We start from the raw sequence: 18,507 nt of genomic DNA on the forward strand, positions 1-18,507 counted from the left end.
AGCGTTGTTAAATGTTCACATTCTTCAGCGTTCACTCAAGCAAACACACTATGAGGTGAAGGAGTAAATTTAAAATAAAAAGAGTTATAAGGTGGTTTGGTGGTTAGGAGTAGAGTAAAGGTGATTGAAGATTCGAGTCTCGTCCATAATAAATACTAATATACTAACAAGCCGATAAAAAAAAGAGATATAAAAAGGTGATTATTGTTTATACTTGAGATGAATATATTAAATTATTATTAAGGTGTATGTAATGCTTATCATTAAATATTTATTATCTTTTTGAAAAGTAATAAGGTGGTGTGGTAGTTAAGGTAAACGAGTTTAAAGAATGAAGTGAACGAGGTTGAGGATTCGAGCCTCACCCAGAATAAATTTAAAAAATAAAACATGATTATAATGTAGTTTAATGGTTAAGGATTGATTACAAGTGATTGATGGATTGAGACTCAGTCACAATACACTAACAAGCCCACACATAAAAGATATATATAAAGGTGATCAAATTTGCTTATAATTGAGATGAGTGTATATTAAAGTATTATTAAGGTATAGGCAATACTTACCATTAAATGCTTATTATCTTTTTGGAAATGTCATAATATTTATTATATATTTTTTGATATATTTAATGTTTCATTTATTATAAATAAGAAGAATAAGCATAAAGTATTAAAATCGTAAGAAACAATAACACTTAAAATTGTCATTTAATAATACTTTTGTTTTTTATCTATGTGTACGCACTAGAATGTAAGATTTGTTTCAACTACACTTTTGAAGTATTGTAGAAAGTAGATATTTAAAAGTGCTATCTTGAGTCAATGTCATTGAATGGTCAATTTTTTTAGCGTTCACTCAAGCAAACGCACTAGGAAGTGAAGGAGTAAATTTAAAAAATAAATATGAATTTTAAGGTTGTTTGATGATTAGGGGTGGTGTAAAGATGATTGAAGATTCGAATCTCACCGAGAATAAAAACTAATATACTAACAAGCTGATAAAAAAAGATATGAAAATGTGATTAAATTTGCTTATAAGTGAGATGAATATATTAAAGTATTATTAAGGTGTATGTAATACTTACCATTAAATGTTTATTATCTTTTTTGCAAAAGACATAAAATGGTATGATGATTAAGGTGTATGAATTTAAGGAATGAAGTGAATGAGGTCATGAGTTCGAGTCTCATCCAGAGTAAATTTATAAAATAAAAAATGAATTATAAATTGTTTTGATGGTTAGAGTTAAAGTAAATGTGATTGAGGGTCCAAGCCTTGACCAAAATAATAGACACTAACATACTAACAAACCGATAAATAAAAGAGATATATATAGGTCATCAAATTTGCTTATAATTGAGATGAGTAAATTAAAGTATTATTAAGGTGTATGTAATGCTTACCATTAAATGTTTATTATCTTTTTCTAAAAGTCATAGTGTGGTGTGATGGTTAAGATGAATGAGTTTAAAGAATGAAGTGAAGGAGATTGTGAGTTCGAGCCTCGCCTAAAATAAATTTAAAAAATAAAAATGAGTTATAAGGTGATTTGATGATTAAGGGTGAGTAAAGATGATTGAGGGTTCGAATCTCGTCCATAATAAATACTAACATACTAACAAGCTGATAAATAAAATAGATATATAAAGTTGATCAAATTTGAGATGAGTATATTAAAGTATTATTAAGGTGTATGTAATGCTTACCATTAAATGTTTATTATCTATTTGGAAAATCATATTTAAAAGTAGATATTTTGAAGCGTTATAGAAAGTAGATATTTAAAAGTGTTATTTTGAGTGAGCATTATTGAATGTTCACTTTCTTAATAGTTCCCTCAAACAAATGCACTAGAAAGTGAAGGAGTAAATTTTAAAAATAAAATGAGTTATAAGGTGGTTTGATGGTTAGAGATGAAGTAAAGGTGATTGGTAGTTCGAGTCTCGCCCACAACAAATACTAATATACTAGCAAACGGATAAAAAAGATATAAAAAGGTGATTAAAATTTTGTTATAATTGAGATGAGTATATTAAAGTATTATTAAGGTGTATGTAATGATTACCATTAAATGTTTATTATCTTTTTGGAAAAGTCATAATTTTTATTTTATAATTTTTGATATATTTACTATTTCATTTTATTATGAATAAAATGATTAAGTTTAAAGTATTAAAATCTTTTAAAACAACAACGCTTAAAATTGTCATTCAATAATGCTTTCGTGTTTTATGTGAGCGCGATAGAATATAAGGTTATATTCAAGTGTGCTTTTGAAGGGTTGTAGAAAGTAAATATTTAAAATTGTTCTCTCTAGTGAGCGTTGTTAAATGTTAATTTTCTGCAGTGTCCACTCAAGCAAACGCCGTAGAAAGTAAACATTCAACAATGCTCACTAAAATGAGTGTTGATAAATTTTTATTTTCTACAGCGCCCACTCAAGCGATTGCTGTTAAATAATACTTTTTTGCTCAGACATTCTATCAAACACATGACAAACATATTCAATTCCACCATATTTACAAGAGATTTGAAAATAGAAACGTCATTCTGAAAACTCAACTCATAAACCATTAGATGAACTTGTCTCTCTTAGTTAAAATTCATTAACCAGGGTGATTATCCGCACTAATGAAAGAGATGAAGATGATGAAAATATAGACGACTAATCCATGAATTTATTGTACCCCTTGACTGAAGAAATTAATGGATTTCTTGTCAATGACAGAAATGCATAATCCAGAGTCAATATAATAATAATCAAAATTTACATAGATAATAAGACTGGAAAAATAATAACCAAATCCAAGAAATACATATAGAGATTGCAAATTTGTAAATCACTAATGTCGAGTGATATCTCTCCGCCCATATTCAACCTTTACAGATTCCTATATTATAAAATAAGAAATATATGGAAATGCAAGCAGTAAAAGTGAATCAAAGAAAAATAATAAACTAAAATAAGACAACATTTCACCTTATGCTTGAAGAGAGAAATCAGAAACTGATAACTTGCTTGTAGTGAGAAACCAAAAGAAAAAAAATAAAGAAGGTTAACCCGTGGAGAAGAAGAAGAATGAGAGAAATAGAAAACTGATTTTTAATAAGTAAAAGATTAATTAGACAGGTACAAGGGGTACCAACCTATATACAACAAACACAACTTCTAACATTTGCCACTACAAAGATGTTGAATGATATGTGTATTACTGTGTGTGAGATTTTGTTTTCAAATCTGCAATGATTCGCACTCACTAAAATAAATGTTGTTTGAATATAAGACTTTGAACAGTGTTCATCGAAGCAAGTATTGTTGAATGTATGATTTGGACACTGCTGACTAAAACAAGTACTATTGAATATGTAAGAAACAACAACAACCACTTCAATAAGTATTATTAAATTTTTGAATCATACATTCAACAACACTTTTACTAGGAATGATGAAAGGTTTATACTTCATTTGGCTTATGAGGAATGGTGAAAGGTTCAATAAAAATAGTTTCAGTTATATAAAATTTATGGATTTGATTCAAATAGAATATAAGAGATGATTCTATGGGGAAAATATAATAAAATGTTTGATTTCTCACGCAATAGTATTGGTTATGTATTAATGGTTATTTGTAACTTTCTCTTGACTATATTTTAATCATTTCTTAGTATTGGGTTGAACCATTATTTCAAATGCATGTGATCGTAATATTATGGTTGTGATGGTCACCACAACTATATTATATTACAATTACAATGTGACAATGATAATGATGTAGCCACATTGGATTGTAGTACAACCATATCATACTACATATGTGGAGAACATCAAATTCAACAATAATTTTTTAATCATAAAAAAAGTTACATCTCAAAATAGTAATAACTAATAATTACAATGACAATAACTATATATAATTTAAAATATTTGGTTGAACATTTTTTATGCTGTTTGCCTATAAAAAGAGAGCCACTATTGAATCATTCCCATTTACCATATGTTTTATAAGAAACGCATGGTTTAGGAGGCAAACCATTGAATTCATTATCATTTGAAAGTTGGTTATGGTACTCAATAAAATGGGCAGAAAACATGTTCTATATCTGCCATCTTCTTTATCAACATGTTCTATCTTCCTAACCCATTGATGAAAATAGTATTAGTAATATTACACAATAATAGATATAAATATAGGCATGCAGAGTCAAGGCTCCTAACCCATTCTCTCTTCCAAGAGTTTCCAAACACCATGAAATGCAATGCAAGCATAAATATTCCAAATAAGACTCCACACAAAACATAATTATCCTTATAAATCCATAGATATAGGTATTCTCCACTCACATATAACCATTAATCTGACTTGTTTCTCCTAGTGTACACCTTGAGATTATTGTTCTTTGGTAACTTTTTCCTCCTTGTGTACACAATTATCTCCTTCTCTGAACTTGTGCTTCTATCACCTTCTTTTCCACTTGATGATGAATTGCCAAGTGATTTTTCTGCCTTTGCAGAAGTTTGTACTTTGCATGGTGATCTTGGTATATCCAGTTCAACATCTGTCTCAATTAATAACCATGTCCACATTTAGATTATGCAATATAGTTTTTTTCTTTGTAAAACTAGTTTTTAGAAAGCTACATTTCCACAAACATTAAGAACTTACAAATAATTTATTGGTTAACTTTACCATCTTAAAATTTATCAAATTACATTAATTTATCACACTAAAATACAAATTGACACTTATAAATTAATTAAGTAATTAAATATATATTTATATAAATTATTAGAAATAATTAAATAAGTATTATAAAATTGTTACTACTTTTATCAAATTCCTAATATTTATTTAATTATAAATTAATAATTTAACAAATTAGTAACATTTATTTATTTAATTATCTCAATTAATATTTATAATTTAATTGATAAAATCTAAACATATAGTAAATTAATAAATAAATAAATAGTATGTCATTTTTTTAGTCATTTAATAAATCTCAGCTAGTTTACATCTAGTTTTGTTGACTAGTTATAGTTTAATAAAATACTTATAATACTATAAGCTTCTAACAACCTTCATAATTAAAAACAATAAGTACACAATAAACTACAATTATATGCTAGTTTTATGGAATAATCCCAATGTGTTTTGGCCCTTACTACAATTCCTACCAGAATAACCCACATTACTATCACTAGTTCATGCCAAGTACATTTTTAATAAATTTTCGTTTTGCCCACCAAAAAAATTGCAACCTTCCAATTGACATTAACATACTTTTCAGCACCCCCATTTCCATAAACACCAATATATATTTACTACGAGTTAACTAATAAATTCAATTTCATTGATAAAGGTATGAAGAATAAAAACCTGTTATTGGTTCTTCATGGTCCATAAATTGAGTCCCCGAAGTATACCGCAGGTCTGGATAATCATTCACGGGCACATTCACAGCCTAAATTAATAATAACAGAGTTAATTAAAACAATGAAATATAAGTTTTACATATTCACGAGTTAGCATATATAGTATGGTCTAACCAGAAAGTTGATAACTAGCGAGAAGATCTAAAACATATTCTTCGAGTTGGAACTTAGTGTGTGTTTATTTCTGTATTTGAAATCGGTCAAAAGCTAAGTGATTTCATCGTGAAGACGTTGGTCTAATGATAGAAGGTGTCATTAGATTCTAAAAAAATCAAAAGGTCAATATTTTGATTCATAGAAATTACATTTATTGGGACGAACAGTTACGCAACAAAAAATATTAGTTCATTACAGAGGGTGAAAAATACTCTTCCAAGTAAAAAATACTACTTGATTCCAAAGCACCCGCAATGCCAAAAACAAACTCATGGTTAATATGTACCTAGCTATGTATACATATACATGCATGTCTTAATGAGATGTTATGCGCATAAGAAAAAGTAGGAAAAACAATTAAGATGAAAAAACAATGTTCATTTGTTTAATTCTTACCCCTATAGGATGTTTCTTTCCACAATCCAGACAGCAAAAACCTCCATAATCCATTAATATAATGTCCTTTAACGACATGACACAACCAGAATGCAACATCTGATAAATCAAATAAATAGGGTTTATTTAATAGGAAAAATGAAAGTTAATAAATATCAATTATAAACTATGTATTTGATGACAAAAGAGATAATTGCAAGTCATGGTTCAAGCTAATATGAAATAATTAAAAGACAAAATGTTCCATTCTTACCTTTCCACAATATGCACAATCACTCCATCCAGTTTCTTTCCTATGAAATCTTGGACAAAATGATCCATCCTCATATGCAGAGCTACATTTAAAGACAAGGATCAACCCGATGTATTATATGAAGAAATTATAAAGATTAATTATGGCATAAATTATTTATATAAAGAATCTATTGGAAAGAGTAGTCAAGTAAAATAATTATTTTTCATTCAACAAAAACCATAACATTCAAGCAAGTTGTTCTAGTGTTTCTAGGTTAAGGCCAATTTCCTAGTAATTCGAAAGCAAGAAGCAAAAAAATATTATCGAAATGCCCTTTAAGAAAACCTCAACTTCTGCTAGCACCTTAGGATAAACCTAGATGGTTCTATAACTTCCTCTCCTAATTGTTTAAACTAGTAGGAGTTGGTTCTTGTGTAGTACTAGAGATTTTAGAAGTGATTGGTGAAGAGTTTAATTTTTAAAAGCTTCACCCTCCTATATTTGGGCATTCCCCGATGGGCGTGTATCACATTAGAATTGAAGTTTCGAATATCCTTATTGAAAGATTCCGATTAACACTTTTATCTTGGGAGAAGAGTCATCTTTTCTTTGGAGGGTGCCTGGTTCTTATTAATATTGTCTTATCTACCTTACATGTTTATATTTTATCCTTCTATGGGGCTCCATCTACTATAGTGCATTCTATTTAGAAAATTCAATGGGATTACCTTTGGAATGGATCGGAAAGTAAAGAAAAATAAATTGGATAAAGTGAGAAAACGTGTGCAAAGAAAAATCAAATAGAGGGCTAGGGATTAAAAACATATTTCTCTTGAATATAGCTTTTCTTGGGAAGTGGAAATTGAGGATTCAAAGTGAGAGTGAGAGTCTTTGGTGTAGAGTGTTGAGTTCTAAACACAACAATACCATCATTGCACACTTTGAGGAAGGCCCCTTAACATCTCCACTAAAATGCTCTCCTTCGATCAGAGACATATACAACCTAGTTTCCATGAAGAAGTAGTGAAGGATACCATGTAATGGTTGGAGTCACGAGGAAAGTTGGGATGTAAAATACAAGATTTTGGATAGATAATGATTAGGGCTCAAAAACCTTATAACAAAATACAACAAATTATTCAATTTATGTCAGCATAGTAGGGATGTTATATAAGCAACTTTAGGAGATGGATGGTCGGAGGAGAAATTGGAATGATATTTAAGTTGGTGAAGACAATTTTTTATTTGGGAGCTTGATCTAATTGATTCTCTTATATAGAGGACCTCCAACATTGCACAATCGAGAGACATATACATGGATGTGGGCACATGACAAATCAAACATTTGTTCAGTCAAATAAGCTTACAAGCTCCTCAATAATCAGATACATCAAATGGATCACAGACACAACAACACAATTAATCTCCTTTGTAACTCAAAGGATCCATTGCAGGTTACCGCATTCGTATGCATGGAAACTCTTTCAAGACAGATTGTCAACTATGGAAGCCTTACACTTTTTGATCCTAGTTTTGGTTTGATTCTTGTTTCGTAAAAGGTATATTTTGTCCTTTAAGTTTAGGAACTGTTCCTAGTTGGTCCTTTTAATCGACACTGTTATAATGGTGTAAGATCTTCTATAATATAGGAATACTACTCTGAAATCAGTTTTCTCTCATATTTTCTCCATATTCTTCATTTTTATTCCCCTTCTTTTCCCTTCAAAAGTTTAGCTATAATATGGACATAGACCTTTCAATTCAAACAAGAATCCTACTCCTATTGTAAAAAGGGATTTAATTATAGAGACAAAGCATAATTCATCATGTAAAAAGCACTAGTGCTTACCTATTAATTCTTTGTGAAAATAGAACCCAAAATTTGAAGAGCACATAAAAACCAACGAGACATCAACCACAAGTAATGCAAAAAATGTTATTCCTTATAATAACTCAAAAAACTCAATGCTACATGTCAATAATCGAAAATAATGGAGCTAAGAAAAAGAATGAAATTTGTAAGACTTGTATAACCTAAAAAGCATGATGCTTTGAATTGAAACCCTAACTCGAGATATGGAGGGCAAAATTACAGGTAGTGCTGGCACAAAGAAGAAAGCAACTTGTAGTGGATATATATTTATGGTGACAAATTTACCTAAACTACGATGAACTAACATTAGATATATAACCCACTATAATAACCGTGTGATCAATTTGGACAACTTTAAAACTTAAAGACCAAACCAGGTCATATGTTAGATAGAAAGCCAAATTGCATTGTAATTTAGGCTAAAATCATCATAATTGTCCAAAAGACAAAAATAAGTGAAATCATTATGATGTCCAAAAGATAAATTGGTGTTTGGATTCGCGGTCATGTATTCTTTCTTCTTCTTAGTTGTTCTTTTGTGATTCTAATTGTATTGGGTTAGCACCCTTGTGCTTTTATAATATAATTTCTTTGCTTAGCAAAAAAATTATATGATTCACACCAAATATAGGACATGAGTAACAGTTAAGCAAAAAAATTATTATGTATCTGATAAAATTTAAGCTAGTTAAATGATCACATACAACAAACAAGAGATGAAATAGACATCACACCCACATAAATGAAATCATTATAATGTATTTGAGAAAATCTAGAATAGTAACATGAGCACAACAAATATGAAACATAAGACAAAAGATGGTATAGATAACACACCCGCATGTAACACAAAGAAGAGCCAAATCACCACTGCAGAGTTGCCATCCATTCATGATGGCTGTTATTTCGGACTTGCAGTGGAAGCACCATAGAGGGAAGTTCTTGTTTTCGCTTTTCGAACCCATTTGAAGCTAGCTTATCAGAGAGATGAACACAGAGAGACCTGTAAGAAAGAAAATGAAATTGAAAATGAGATTGAATGAAAATGTATGACTAACACAATATTTACTTGACCACAAGCCCCACACCCTTAGATTCAGGAAAATTTTCAAAAGAATAAGTAACGTATACATTGTATTATCTAACTCCATGTAGATGTGGTTACTAACCTTTTTTTTTTTCCAGAATTGTGAGATGCAACATGAAATGTTTACAATTTTAAAATAATAATACCAATATAGAGGCATTTTTTATTTATTTTATAAAATGGGCCAAAATAAACAAAAACAATATTTTAACTTTTTTCTAAATATATAATTCATTAAATGTTAAAAAGTTTCCATTTACACGTGTATGTATACATAGAAAATAAACATATAAACAATTATGATGGTAATATATATGCATTGTCAATGTAAAGTTTCATATACAATCATTGTATTATTCATCATTTATTTGAATTACTTTTTTTGAAGAGTCACTAAAAATTACATTAGATTTATATATTATCAGTGCATTTTTTCCTAACAATTAAATATTTTAAGACTAATTATAAATACTTTAAATTTTTATTCTAATATTCCTTAAACAAATTTCTTTAATGATTTTAAAATTTAAGGTATTAGATATACATTTTTATTTAATAAAAAAACAAATAGTAAATATATCAAAAAAATGATAAAGATAATAGTAATTACTTTTATAAAGTAATGATATACATTTAATAGTAGACATTAAATAATCCTTAATAATAATTCAATAAATATGTTAATAAATGACATACATTTTATCACTGAATATTAAAATATTTTAAAGCAAAACATTAAGTGGTTGAGTTGTTATTTTTACATCTTTTTCAATTATTTTTAGACTGTGACTTGTGTAGATACTCATTGAGGCTACTCACAGATTCTTGAGTATCTAAAAATTCAAAAAGTATTAAAAATAAGTTATTTAATTGTGTATTTCTTTCTTGTAATCTTATATATTATTTTATAGACAATCTTTTTTTTAAACAAAGGTGTTAACACACGCTCAAGATTTCATTAAAAAGAAAAGGAATACAAACGAACGCCAAAAGCTTACAAATTGCGGAACTTATAATTAGGAAGCAAATTCCTATTCCTGTAAAATTCGTCATACAAAAATTTCAGCATACCATTCCACCATGAGTCAATCTTGGAACTAACTCCATAAGTGGCAAGCTTATCAGCACAAAAATTCCCTTGCCTGAAGATGTGAGTAACCATAAAGTGCATGGAAGTTATAGCATTGTTGCACTTGTTCATGAGATTACTTAGACCCAAAGGAACCAATTTGGAACCTTTGAAAATGTTCACCACCACCTTAGAATCACACTCCAACCAAATAGACCTCCATCCTTTCTCATGGGCTATTATTTTATAGACAATCAAAAACAGAAAAATTACAAAATATAATTTAAACACAATTTAAATTTCTTTTTTAAACATAATTTTTTTACATAAAAAACAAATTCATTACTTCAACATTTAATATGGAAAATCATGTAGTAAGAAATATTAATCAATATAATATTAACATCACACTTACACATTAACAACATAACATTGCACCATAAAATTTATTAAATATTTATGAGTCGATATATCTGGGTCCCAGTATCCATTGATGTCCTTACTTGTGACGGGTTTAAAAATAAAGGAAGAGGAGAATTTTAACACTTGAAATATTTAAAAACTGGATAAAAATATTTTTCATAATTGCCGTTAACTCATTTAAACTCTTATTAGAAATATTAACATCAATTTATTGGAACGACACTTAATAGGAAGGGCAAATGCAAACATCGTAAGGAATTAGTTCCCAACGATAGGATGAGGGGATATCTTGGTTAAGCAAAACATTACAAATTCAAATAAACAAATATGAAAATGCTCCTATTCAATAATTCACTTTATTCCTTTATTTATGTGCATTGTAACCTTCACAAATTACTCAAATAAACAAACACCAAAATGTTCTAATACTACAATGCACTGTATTCCTTTGTTATATATATATGGTAACCTTCACAACCTTCACATTGATAAACATTCCCGTAGTGAATTCTCTTTCATGAATGTATTATGTTAGTAGTGACATCTTTTACTATTAACGACTATTCAAATAGTGATTATAATATTTTGTTCTATTCTTGTTGACGTTCGTGTTAGGTATCAGTGACCTAGGCACACCTAGAAGGGGGTTGAATATGTGTGGTAGAGCTCAAGTTCCACTTTTTAGGTTTTTACACAATTGCTGAAAAAATGCCCAGTTAATCGGTTAAGCACTGTTTATAATCGATTAACCATTAACAAAACCAGAATGATCAGAACAACAACTTGCACAGTTATTAACCAACACACAAACAGATATACAACAAATACTTTTATGCAAGATTAACAAGAATAGCAAGGTACAAGCATGCAAAATATTAGCTCCAAACTCACATTAAAACATCTTGAAATATAAAAGAGAAATGGATAGAAAAGATTGCGCAGAGATTTTATCCTGGTTCGTTTTGCTGTCCACTGTAAAACTACATCTAGTCCTCCCCTCTGATCTGGGAGATTTTCCTTCTTCACTATAGAACAAAATGTACGTTACATACACGCTTCCAAATACAAGACTCGAACGCTCCATTCTTGGAATCCAAAGAACTTCGTCACCCTTGGTTTTACCTTTCCCAAAACTGCCTCCCAAGAAAACCTTTCTTGCGCGATTCGGCCCCAGCCAAGGTATCGCTCTTTATCCCAAAACCTCCAAGTCTTTGTGTGAAGAACACATTACCTAATCACAGCTAGGATTTTCCCAATCCTTGAATAACAATACTTTGAGTTATGAATGAGTACTTAATACTCGGATATTACAATAAAGATCAAAGCCTAAAACCTAAGCAAGAACTCACAAGACGTCCTAGTCTAATATGAATGTTCATGCATGAGGTTTCTGAAAATATGCAATCATAAAAAACTATCTCTTTTTCTTTTCAAGAAACATAAGAATGATGGAAGAAAACTTTTCAAAGAATCATGCAATATGAATATGAAACCTAAAGCCTTAGCATGATCTAGTCTTTCTCCTAATGCAACACTCTCAAATAGTTTCTAACAATGATGATCAATTCTCTTTTCTCTGTGTTTTTTACTCTTAGTCGTTTATGCAATTAGCCAGTATTTATACATAACAAATTTTGTCTCTAAAAACGGGTTTTCAGTTATGCTGTTGAAAATAACATAAAACACTCACGTTAATTGATTAAACCATGGGGTTAATTGATTAACTAGTGTATTTTTTTAATACATGATTAAATGCTAAACTACTTATATGATATATGCTCATGCAATACATGATTTCTAAATATAATACATTTAATGCATAAAATCAATGTATAAAAGGCATGAACCTAATTATCATATATTTATAGATGATGTCTCATTTTAGTGGATTAATTACTTTATTAAGTCTTGTGAGACTCATACCTAGGTTTACCTAACCTAGACTTAATATCTATGACAAGCATCTTAGACTTCTAAAAAAGATAATAAAGAATTATAACATAAGTCTAATAAGACACCACTTGAGCCCTCAACATTTGATTGTTGAGCCATCTTCAAGCTTTAATTAATTCATTGTTTTCATCAAAACATAGGCAAAACATTGCTAATGCAATCCTTGACGCTTTGCACTTTCAATCTCCCTTTTTTGACGATGACAAACACCACATCAAATAATACGTTATATTTGATGAATTAACTTGATGATATTGTACATTTGCATAATGGTTGTAAATATTCAAAATTGAGTCGCTTTGCTCTCCCCCTTAGGTAAGCAATGATTAAACACGAAAGCTTTTATAACAACCTGCAAATAACATCAAACACAACAAGCAACATTTCTCCCCTTTTGATATTATCAAAAAGATATAAATATTCAATTCTAGTTAAAGGTAAGAAGAGATATAACAATTTATTTTGAAAAACTATAATTATTAGCATAGGCAATAACCGGTTTGAGAAGTTTAAACAAATGCATTGATTTCTGATTCTATAGACAGATTTTGCATGACATATCCATTATGTAAATAGTTTAGACCTGGAATGATTAAACATATATGTATGCCACTTGTTAGTATACCACTTGTTAGATGCCATTATCACCACTTATTAGCACTTGTTAGGCAATTTTCATTTTAGTTCATATTTCAATCATTTAATTATAATACACAATTAAGACATGTTCAAGATTCACGCAAAAACAAATTCTATTTAACATAATTAGCAAGGTTCAACATAGTTACAAAATACTAAAATATGGTATAACCATAACCATGAGATGTACTTGACTCAAAAATATAGACGTAAGCCACAAAACAACAAAAATTGAATTTCTGGAAAAAAAATTGAGCCCAGGTAATCGATTATCACAAAATTTAATCGATTAAAATGATTTATTTCAGAAAGCTTTAGCTACTGGAACTCATTTAATCGATTATACTGAGGGTTGATCGATTAATGATAAAAAATTGACAGTTTTAAGCACAATTTTAAGCTTACTAAGAAATAATTTTCTAACTTTGTTAATATAATTACCTTACTTACCATTTGGTGATAGGTCAAGATTACCACTTGTTTGATGAAAAGTTTGATGGTATGATCAAAGTTGTATATTTGACATTCAAGTGCGCTGCTCCCCCCTTTCATTGTTCTTCCCTTTATCTTCTCCTCTTTTTTACTTAGAGAAGTACTCTTGGTAGGTAGCATAATACAGAAGCTCATTTAACCATCTTTCTCAATTAACCTTAAATGGTTCGGTTCGGTTGCATCAATTGAAAATTCAAAATGTATTACAAGAGATGTTGTTTATCTATAAAAGGATAAACATTACTACTATTATTATAAAAAAATATAAATCATATATAACAATATAATTCATGATTAGTAACATGTATATCAATTAGTAAAATATATAATAGTTACATTATAATTTTACATTCCATAATTAGTAACACATGTAACAATATATATATAATAATATATGACATATGTTAGTTTCAAACTCAATATCACATAAGTTGGAAAATATGTTCCATCATAAGACACTATGAAACAATTTTGTAACTAATAACATATATAATATTAACTTAATAACATTTTAGTAACATATATAACACTACAATTATACAAAAATTGATAATTTAAGCTAGAAAATTGGTTGAAAAATTCAAACAATAATAAAACATTATTCCCTAATCACTAGTATATATTTCTTTAACATGTGGTTCGGTTCGGTTCCAACGGTTCCTAAATTTCTAAAACCATAAACCGAACCGAACATAAACGGTTCCTTAAAAAAATAACCAAACCAAATCGCGAAACCGAACTGAAACATATTTTGCGGTTTGGTTCGGGTCGGTTCTATCGGTTTCGCGGTTTAAACCGGAACCGCTTACACCCCTACTCCCTGCAGATTCCCTCTATCACTACCTGAACCCCTCACAACCTTTTTCAAATCCCTCCACCAAAGAGACTCTGAAGGTCCTCCATCATCTTCTACTCTCCCATAAGAAACAATTAGATCCACATATTGAGTGTAATACTTTAGACCAAAGAGCTTCTCTCTTCGTGATACAACTTGGTTGAAGGGGAGTAATGTAAAAGATTAAATCAAGATACTATCTAGCACATATCTATGATCAAAATAATATATTCTAGGTATCTCGGATACTTATCAATTATCTAGGAGTTTTGAGAAACTATTTTAATTGGTTTTCAATGATCAGTACATGAATAAAATTTAAAATAGAGGTCCACATAACACAATATTATTTATCTTTATTTTGCAAAATTTATATGAAGTTAATTGATAGTGAGTTAAATCAATTATCTTCCATCTTGATAAACTTGAATCTCCTTCTCGAAGTTGTGATTGATATATATATATATTATTCCTTATGACACATGACACTAAATAATAATTGAAGTTAGCTGAACTAGATGACAAACACATATATTTAGTGGTTGCAAGATAAAGTATCACAAACAAAACACAAATAATAATATTGTAATGATATGAGATGATCAGCCATTCTTCATAAAGTGTTTTGGCAGATTGAACTCTTTTTTATGGGAGAAAGAAAGTAGTGAGAAAATGAGAGAAAGAGGTAGATGTTAGTTTTTGAAGGAGAAAAAGATCCTACAACAAAAAAATGTTGATTTTTAATTAAAATCAAAAATCAAAATTTTGATATATATATATATATATATATATTAATATAATTTAATATAGTTTAATATTCATTTTTCAAAAGCATGAATGTGTTTATATTGTCAGATAATCATCAATCATTGACAGGTTAATCATTATTGACGTCTAAATAAAATTATTACACACAAATGATGAAATTGTACTAATTGTCTACAAAACTTTATATTAACATGTATGAATATCAAACTCTAATTTTAAATATATCATACATATTTTATTACTATAGTTTAAATTGTTCACAATTATTAATTAAAAAAATTAGAAAAGGGAAAGATAGGGACACCCTAAAAAATAATAACTAATAACATATATTATAGAGAGGTGAGTGGATATGATTGTCATTTATCTAACTCTACTATTTTCTCCATGATTAAGACAACCATTTACTTGGGAATATGTGCTAATTAACAATTTTATGAATGAGCTTTAAAAAGTTAAAATTCAGAGAATTATACCAGAGTTATAGATATGGTCTCATGATAAACAAAATATGTATTCTCTAAAATTAGTTTACAAGTTTCTTGTTAAACAAGTACACACCAATATGAGTACATTCACAACTCTACTAGTCTCATGTGGAAATAAAAAGCACCATTAAAAGTTACTGTACTTGTGTGGAGACTTTTTTAGGAGAGATTATTACCAACCATGGAAGCCTTAGAAGGGGAATTATTCCATCACAGGGAGGAGGACCCTTATGCGTAGCAAGCAACCAGAATCTTCTCACCACCTTTTTTGTCATAAAAATTCACTTATTTAGTTTGACAATTGATATACAATTGAATTGATTTTAGCATTGTCCTCCCTTAGACCCATCTTCCCAATTTATCATCCAAATAGGCATGCGAATCAACAACAAATGTCGGAAGGTTTCAAGTATAGTATGGTTAGCAACAAAATGGTCTATTTGATTAATCATAAATGATATTATCTTCAACTCTACTCAGGCGTACGTACAACATGTTATAAAAGCAGCTAAGTGAAGTATTAGTTTGGATTAATGACAAAATTGGCAAGCCCGTAATGTCCTATTCAGACTGAGCTATCAATCTTGTGAATGTCTTCTAAAATTGTTTTGAATAACTTTTATTCCTTAAACACGTTATCTCGCATTTTTTTGGATTTTTTTAAGTCTTAGAACTTATTCTAACTGCCAATCAAAAAAGTAAAGAATTTCAGGTTCCATTCACTTTTTTATTTCTCTCCTCACTTATATGAAAGATTCATTAATTTCTTCTCAAGTTCTCTCATTCCATTCTCTCGTTCTTTACAATTTACTATGGTGTAAATGACCATGTTTCATTTACAAAACATTGAATAATATCTGAGTAACTGTAACATTATTACTACTATTCTATCGAACCATAAAGGAAGATGAAACTTGACATTTCTTTAATTTATCTTCTTTTTCTTACGTTTTTTCTTATAGTGAAACAATAATAAATAAATAAAAATTTACTGATCTTCCCATACATTTACGTATATCAATCTATCTTTTGTATCTCTCACTTTTCATTCTCTCCAAATAAACACAATATCAGGGACAAAGAAAATATAGAGAATGGGAACAAATATTCTCATAGCATTATTTAAAAGTTTAAAAATAAAAATGATTTATTCAATGTCTTGAAAATCTTAAAGTTGTGATTTTCATATACCAAATTTTTATTACTTAAAATTTTATATAAATTTCTTAGAACACTTACATATGCAAGATCCAAATATATGATGTCAAGTGATTAGGGACGGTATCTCCTTATATTTCATTTTCAATTTCTCATTATATTTGTGTTTGTTTTTTGTAATTTTTGTACATTCATATAAGAAAGTGATTGGGGACGGATCTAGTTTAAGTAAATATGGAACTCCCGTGATATAAGTATATTCATATAATTTACACAAAATATTTGTTCCATTTTTATATTCGTATGACATTCTCTCTTACATTTAAAGTTAATTAAATAGATTGATCTTCATCTTACAACTTTTTATATTATTTATATGATGTACTAATTCACTACACCAAATTTTGTTTTTTGTCGAGATTATTCAAACTTCCACAAATAAATCAAATGAGGCGAGTCGGACAATTAACCATATATACAGTGAAGATTTTTATTTAATTTATGGAGGTTTTCAACTTCCATAAATTAATTTATTATTGCATATCCATTACTTTTCTATTACAAAACCCTTTCTCTCTTTCATTATTCCAAACCCTCACCAATCTCTGTCTTATCTTCATCTTCAAGATCAAAGCTTAAACATTTTGTGTCCAACTTGTTAACGAAAATAGAAGGAGAAGAAGAGTAAAGTGAGGAGTTAAGAGTTTCTCAATGAATGGTTACTTCATTAACAAGGCAACAATCATACTTATACAAGTTTCTATATATGTCTAACTAACAATAACTACCAAACTAAAAATAGAAACTTCTTAACCAAACTAACTAACTAACTATTGATTACATTCCAATATCCTTCCTTAATCAAGAGTTCATCATTTTACAAGAACACAATCAAGCAAACACCTTCCTGTTTTTAGTCAAAACAAAGAACCTTTAGCATGTCTCTTAACTTTTGAAATCTTTCTATCTTCAAGCCTTTGGTTAGCACATCTGCAACCTGTTCTTCTGTTGGACAGTGGACCAACTTCACCTTCCCCTTATCAACTTGATCTCTTAAGAAATGGAATCTTGTTTCAATGTGTTTGCACCTTCCATGACTTACTGGATTCTTGGCTAAGTTAATTGCTGACTTGTTGTCTACCATTAGCTCAAAGTTACTAAGCTCACCACATTGCAATTCTGCTGACCTTGGCAAGCTGCACTACTATATACTCAGCTTCACATGTGGAAAGAGCAACCACATCTTGCTTCTTGGAGCTCCATGACACAGGGGCACCAAATATAGAGAACACATAACCAGAAGTACTTTTTCTATCCTCCTTGTCTCCACACCAATCTGAATCTGAGTAGCCAACAAAACAAGATCCATTCATCTCTGCCTGATTTGAAAACAGAATTCCATAGTTCATAGTTCCTCTCAAGTATCTCATTATCCTTTTGGCTGCAATTAGGTGAGATTGCTTAGGATTAGCCATGTGTCTACTTATCACTCCAGCAG

The 18,507-nt window shown here is 29.3% G+C and overlaps 1 protein-coding gene across 1 annotated transcript; it reads right to left on the bottom strand.

Moving 5' to 3' along the window:
• LOC109333896 (B3 domain-containing transcription repressor VAL1-like) lies at positions 5,951-9,101 on the bottom strand. Its single transcript, XM_019569478.1, has 3 exons — positions 8,935-9,101; positions 6,243-6,324; positions 5,951-6,088 (listed from the first exon to the last, which is right to left on the bottom strand). Exons 1-3 carry the CDS (start codon positions 9,060-9,062, stop codon positions 5,951-5,953), a joined length of 348 nt encoding a protein of 115 aa, XP_019425023.1. The 5' UTR covers positions 9,063-9,101.

The sequence above is a fragment of the Lupinus angustifolius genome, chromosome LG19 (genome assembly GCF_001865875.1).
Source record: "Lupinus angustifolius cultivar Tanjil chromosome LG19, LupAngTanjil_v1.0, whole genome shotgun sequence".
NCBI lineage: Eukaryota > Viridiplantae > Streptophyta > Magnoliopsida > Fabales > Fabaceae > Lupinus > Lupinus angustifolius.

Bases quoted from the DNA above. Each gene is read 5' to 3' on its own strand.
- LOC109333896 (XM_019569478.1), bottom strand. From the start codon at position 9,062: ATGGGTTCGAAAAGCGAAAACAAGAACTTCCCTCTATGGTGCTTCCAC. The intron at 6,325-8,934 runs GTGTGTTATCTA...CTTTAAATGTAG, and splicing joins CTTCTTTGTGTTACATGCGG to CTCTGCATATGAGGATGGAT. The intron at 6,089-6,242 runs GTAAGAATGGAA...TTGATTTATCAG, and splicing joins ATTGTGCATATTGTGGAAAG to ATGTTGCATTCTGGTTGTGT.